We start from the raw sequence: 6,000 nt of genomic DNA, 5'->3' as shown, positions 1-6,000 counted from the left end.
GTTGGCGAATCTTGTTGGTCTTTGGCAGTCCAGGAGGAGTCTTGGATCCACGTTGGCTCAGACGAACCGCCCCCGCGTAAGCACGGCTCAAACGGATAAGGGTCCTCTGTCAAGCCACGATTTCCGTTTGATTGCGAGATCTTAATCGAAGCTACGTCGGCAGTATAACGGTCGCTCTAAGCGTCGGTGTCGGTGAAGACCTCGGAGTCTCGAATGCGCGCGGGTAGGCACCAGCGGTTGATCAGCACTGAGAGCGCGTTATGCCTCTAAGGTGGGTGTAAGAGTAGGATGTTAGAAGTGCATGTGCTATTGGGTGTAGAACAGGCCATGGCTGAGCTACGCTCATGTACCTGGTCTCACCTGCAAGGCCGTCCGCGCAATGCGTGTTGCCTTAAGCGTGAGGTGATGTGCAACGTCGAGCATATGGACTAATTATGGCGGATCTCCCGAGTCTTGGGATTGCCAGCAAGGACCCCCTACCGTAAGTTCGTAGCTACATAGACGATTACTGATACAGAAAGTTTGTTCTTTAGGTCCTGATAGCTACTCTGGAGCCCATGGTGTCTCTTTGCGTGCCCTGTTGCGCATGTGGTTGTTTCGTGGCTGCAAGGTGCTGTATGCAGCTTCGCCAGAGCGGCATGGTGGGGCAGTAGTCCAGCCCAAGATGGATCAAAATGCGACCGATCTACGCGCAGCGTCTTGTGTCATCAACCCAAACATGGAGACCAGGTGTCGGCCTGTCAACGGTCACACCAGTAGTAATCATGAATTCACGTACTTGAACGGTGCGCGCAGAGATAAGAATGCTCAAAGTTAAATAATGATGCCACCTACTGTTCATTACACGACTTGATGAGCTCGTGGCAGGAGATCTGGTTCTGCCCAGGCCACAAGCAGCCAAGTGATCTATGCATGCCCAGGAAGCCGTGGTCGTGAGATTGCAGAAGAGCCGCAACGTCCAAAGTTCCGACCCCCGAGCTTGGACTCTGCTGGCACACTTCAGGACCTCAGATGCGACCGAGAGAGTCCCCGAGCCTCGAGTATTTGATGAAGGCGAAATTCGAGCAGATGATGACGGATTGCTTGAACAGGGGATGCACGTTTGGTTGTGCGATGCGCATGATGGGGTATCGGTAAAGCACTGGGGTAGCCAGACCAGCTGGAGTCTAGACAGCACAGCTAACATTATGCATTTGCTGCTGTTGTGCAAACATGTCGAAACGCAACTGGGTGAGTACTGATGTATATTGGTAGACGGCATGGCATGCGACTACAGTATATGGTACAGCTGCATCTTGAGCATATAGTACACCGGCGGCCACCCTACCTCGCCCTCCGCTTTCCTTGGTTGCGGGGTTTATCTTGGACGAGGAATGTGTGCTTGTTCCTCTTGTGCCTCGTTTTGTAACCTCCCTTTGCAGGAGTGCCCCACGGACTGACGGGGTGCACGTTACCCTTTGATTTACCACGACCACCACCGTGGGGATGATCGGCTGCGACATGTTAGAAGACTGCAACTGAAGTGAATGATTCGAGAACTGACCTGCGTTCATGGCGAGACCACGGACCTCTGGTCGCTTTCCGAGCCACCGTGAACGTCCGGCCTTTCCGAGTGATGTGAAGTGTGATTGCGGGTTGCTGGCAACGCCAATAGTGCAGCATGCGTCTGCGCTGACTTTGCGGATTTCACCGCTCATCAAGCGGATGATAACGTGCTTGATCTCTGAGTTGTTGCCCTTCTCCACCTCCTCCTTGTTCACGATGATGGCGTATGTACCGGCACTGCGACAGAAGACACCCCCACCTTTTGTCTTGGTACCAACGTTGTATACCTGCGAACCGAGGGGCACCATGTGGATAGGAAGGCAGTTTCCACGTGCGGCTGTCTTCGCGGCCAGCATACCGGGATCAATGCCACCACCCATGCTGTCAATCAGGTCCTTGGGAATACCTGTCCTGTAGCTCTCGACCTCATCGCCCGCCCTCATGCCATCTGCGGCGATGATGTACGACTTCTCTCCAGTAGCCACGCGGGTGATGAGGGCCAGATGCGAGCTCCGGTTGGGGTCGTACTCTATCCGCTCCACCACATGCTTGCCGGGTAGGTATCGCTTGTAGTCGACGATGCGTATCCTCCTCTTGTGGCCACCACCTCTGTGTCTGACCGTGACCCGTCCTGTGTTGTTCCTTCCTCCGAGATGCTGCCCCTTCCGTTCGATGGTGAGCTTCAGGTGCGGTCGTCCCTTCCACAGGTGGTCGTTGACGGGTCGTTTGAGATGGCGCAGACCAGGCGTGCGGGGCTTGTATGTGCGCAGAGGGATAAACTTCTCCTTTCGCGAGCCTTCCTGTTTCAGTACTCCGGCGTCGGCAGCCACGGTAGGCTGTATCGCTGGGGGAGGTTTAAGGTCGATGGCCTGGACCTGTGCGTAGGTGCGGGCAGACAGCAGCGCCCGGCCCAGTCGCGAGGGCTGGAAACGACGTATCCGCGGCTGCAGCATATCTGGGAGTGCAGCTGGGGACGCTGGATGCTTCACGCTGGTGCAATGGACGCCGGCTGGATGGCGTGCAGCTGCTCGTCATGTCACGAATAATTCTCAAACCCGCCGCAATTGGCTAGGCCGGCCCGGGTGGGTCGGGCAGGCAGGGCGCGATGTCCCAGCAACAACGTGTGTCTGCTTCCTCGCCCACCACAACACGCTCGTCGTCTTCGCCATCTTTACGCTGCACTTGCCAGAACCCCCATCTCACAGCCCAGCTGCTCGCCCGCGACCCATCTTACTGCACGGGCAAAGTTTACGCGTTGGGGCCTGGTGTCATCTCTGGTAAGTCCACTGACGCGCCTGTGGGGCGTGCACTGTTGCCCTCTGCCAGCCTCGAATGCGATTTTGGCGCGTGGGACGTGGAAGCCAAGCTAGCCTGCCCTCGCTCAAAACACACAACATACCTCTCTTCCTACCCACAACACACCTTGGTGCACATCCTCTCTCGCCCTCCCCCATCCTCCACACTCCCTCTCACGACTGATTGCAGCTGGACCGTTACCCTGTCCACTCAATTACCACGCACCGAGCGCTCCAAGGGTTCGTCTCTCTCGCCCGTCACGTCACCGTCGCTGCCGCACCCCATCGGGCGTGTCAGTCCGGTCAGCTTTCGCGAGCATCAACCGTGGTTCTGTATGCAACATCGCTGCATGCACACCGCGGCTCTTGATGCTCCCGCGTTGGCAGCCTCTACGCGCGCTTTTTCAAGCTTCACCGAGCTCTGCTGACACCTCAAAACAGTGTATCAAAACAAGTCCTACAGCCGCCATTCCACTCTCCAGATATACTCAGCACCTGGATACCTCTCTAGCCTTGATCAGCATACATAATATTGCTTGCAATGCCTCCCGCTGTACGTTGTCGCCCTTTCACCTGCTTTCGTGTCGTCCCATCTCGCATCGGCGCGAAGCAACACGTTCATCACGATTCACTCTACTAACGCGTGTTACAGGCTCGATCTCTCAGGCAGCGCGCCGTCACCAACGAGAACGATGAGAACGCGGCTACGACACGCTTGACGCGTGCAAAGGCCGCCAACCTCGGCGCCAACGAGTCTGCTGCCGACGTGCCCAAGAAGACTCTCCAGGCGAAGAAGTCTACTGCTACTCTAGGCGCGAACGGTGCTGCCACGCGTAAGCGTGCTGCCCTCGGTGACGTCAGCAATGTCACCAAGACCGACGGCCTCGGTGCTGTCGCGAAGGATGGAAAGAAGGTCCTGGCCACCAAGGGCGCAGTCTCCAAAGCAGCACAGCCCACCGGCATCAAGAAGCCATCGCGGGCCAACTCGACGCGTTCCATGTTAGAACCCAAGGAGAAGAACCTCGCGTCATCCGAGGTGAAGAAGCGCGGTGCCAGCGGCAACGGTATCGCCGGCCAACCAGCCAAGAAGCGAATGCAAATTACCAAGACCGTCAAGGAAGAGGACCCCGAGGAGGAGCTCAAGGAGGAAGATGAAGAGGAGGCTGAGAACGTTGTCCCAGAGGAGAACGTTACCGAGGAGAAGGACACCAAGGCTGCCAACGGCACCAAGAAGGAGCTCGAGCCCATCACAGAGGTCTTCTACAAGGGCCCAGACCTAGACAAGGAGGACGTCGATGACCCATTGATGGTTTCCGAGTACGTTGTTGAGATCTTTGAGTACCTCAAGGAGCTAGAGATTGCGACCATGGCCAACCCGGACTATATGGAGTCCCAGACTGAGCTTGAGTGGAAGATGCGCGGTATTCTCGTCGACTGGTTACTCGAAGTTCACACTCGCTTCCGCCTCCTCCCGGAGACTCTCTTCCTTGCTGTCAACATCATCGACCGCTTCCTCTCAGCCAAGATCGTCCAGCTTGACCGTCTTCAGTTGGTTGGTGTCACCGCCATGTTCATCGCGTCCAAGTACGAGGAGGTCCTCTCTCCCCACGTCCAGAACTTCCGTCACGTCGCCGATGATGGCTTCACCGAGGAGGAGATCCTCAGCGCCGAGCGTTTCGTCCTCGCTGCCCTCAACTACGACCTGAGCTACCCCAACCCCATGAACTTCCTCCGCCGGATATCAAAGGCCGACAACTACGACATCCAGACCCGCACACTGGGCAAGTACCTCCTCGAGATCGGCTGCCTGGATCACCGCTTCCTCGCCCACCCCCCCAGCCAAGTCGCTGCCGCTGCCATGTACCTTGCCCGCCTCGTCCTCGAGCGTGGCCCTTGGGACGAGACCCTCACACACTACGCCGGCTACAGCGAGGAGGAGATCCAGCCTGTCCTGCAGCTGATGATCGACTACCTCTCCAGCCCTGTCATTCACGAGGCCTTCTTTAAGAAGTATGCTAGCAAGAAGTTCTTGAAGGGTAAGTCATCGCATACTCCACTCTGTCGTTCACAACTAACATTCACCAGCATCCATCGTTCTACGCAAGTGGGCAAAGGACTACGTCGCTGCCTACGGTAACGCGCTCCAAGAAGAGGAGGAGGAGGCCGCCATTGTCCCCTCCAAGACCAAGAGCCAGCGCTAAGACTGTTCTCCTTCTTTAGGCACTCCCGGTCTTTGGCTCAGGAGTCGCAAAGCTATTCATTACCGCCATGCTCACTGAGCAGCGGATGACGATGTTCGGTTCGACCGGGAGCAAAATTTACGATTGCATCCAAGCCAACCCCTTCATGTTTACATCTTGGCTAATACCATCTTCCGGTCGGCGTTAATACATGGGATGCAAGTTGGTTGCACAATTCTGTTATGGTTTCTCTTGTCTTGTTTTGGAACATGGAGTCGCAGGCGTTCATCCCCCATGCACGGAGGCGCAAATCAAGGGTGCTTGCCTTTTCACATCACTCTTAACTTCATTTCTCTGTAGCGGCTCTGGATACTCGCTCATAGCATTAGCGATCGATATACCATGAATGGTGTGATATGGGAGAGGCTATTCCTTGGTGGATCTGCATGTGGTGTCTGTGGGAAATATGGGTCATTGGGATAGCAAATGTGAGGCAGCTCTCAGAGTGTATGAATAGTCTGAAAACGCACTGTTTCGCGTCAAATGGAGACAGAAATTTCAATGAGCCTCGCTTTCGTCTGACGTGACGTGACTTTACTCTGACATTGCACGATGATGCCATAGATGCTGTTAGCCATCCTTCCCCAGCCATCTCATGCAAAGACCCACACCTAAACACGAAGAAGCGCATCGCGTCGCGCGTCCAAGACTCGTAAGATACACGGTACGTCACGACCGTGTTCAGACGCCACATTTTCCTTGGTTTTGCGCGTCTCGTTCAGCACTGACACCAACACGCCCGCGTTGCCGCTCCACGATCGCGATGCAGACGTGCCCAGCCCAGCCCGGCCATGTCGCGTTCCCGCGATCAATGTGCCTCGGCAATTCACGTCGACATCGGCGCTAATCTGGATACGGAGCTCACCTGAATGCACTGCGACCACAGCTTTGCGCGTTGATTGCGTGGTGATCGATCATCA

The 6,000-nt window shown here is 56.0% G+C and overlaps 2 protein-coding genes across 2 annotated transcripts; one reads left to right on the top strand and one right to left on the bottom strand.

Moving 5' to 3' along the window:
* Positions 1-1,323: 1,323 nt before the first annotated feature.
* On the bottom strand, positions 1,324-2,498 carry J4E92_007002 (uncharacterized protein; the record flags this gene model as incomplete). Its single annotated transcript, XM_051498366.1, has 2 exons — positions 1,324-1,493; positions 1,544-2,498. 2 exons carry the CDS (start codon positions 2,496-2,498, stop codon positions 1,324-1,326), a joined length of 1,125 nt encoding a protein of 374 aa, XP_051351300.1.
* Positions 2,499-3,381: 883 nt separating this feature from the next.
* J4E92_007001 (uncharacterized protein) lies at positions 3,382-5,041 on the top strand (the record flags this gene model as incomplete). Its single annotated transcript, XM_051498365.1, has 3 exons — positions 3,382-3,393; positions 3,493-4,876; positions 4,926-5,041. The coding sequence occupies 3 exons, from the start codon at positions 3,382-3,384 to the stop codon at positions 5,039-5,041; spliced, it is 1,512 nt and encodes a 503-aa protein (XP_051351299.1).
* Positions 5,042-6,000: the final 959 nt, after the last annotated feature.

The sequence above is a fragment of the Alternaria infectoria genome (assembly GCF_024043175.1).
Source record: "Alternaria infectoria strain BMP 0036 chromosome Unknown scaffold_11, whole genome shotgun sequence".
NCBI classification, from domain to species: Eukaryota; Fungi; Ascomycota; class Dothideomycetes; order Pleosporales; family Pleosporaceae; genus Alternaria; species Alternaria infectoria.
This window is presented reverse-complemented; position numbering and strand designations above follow the sequence as displayed.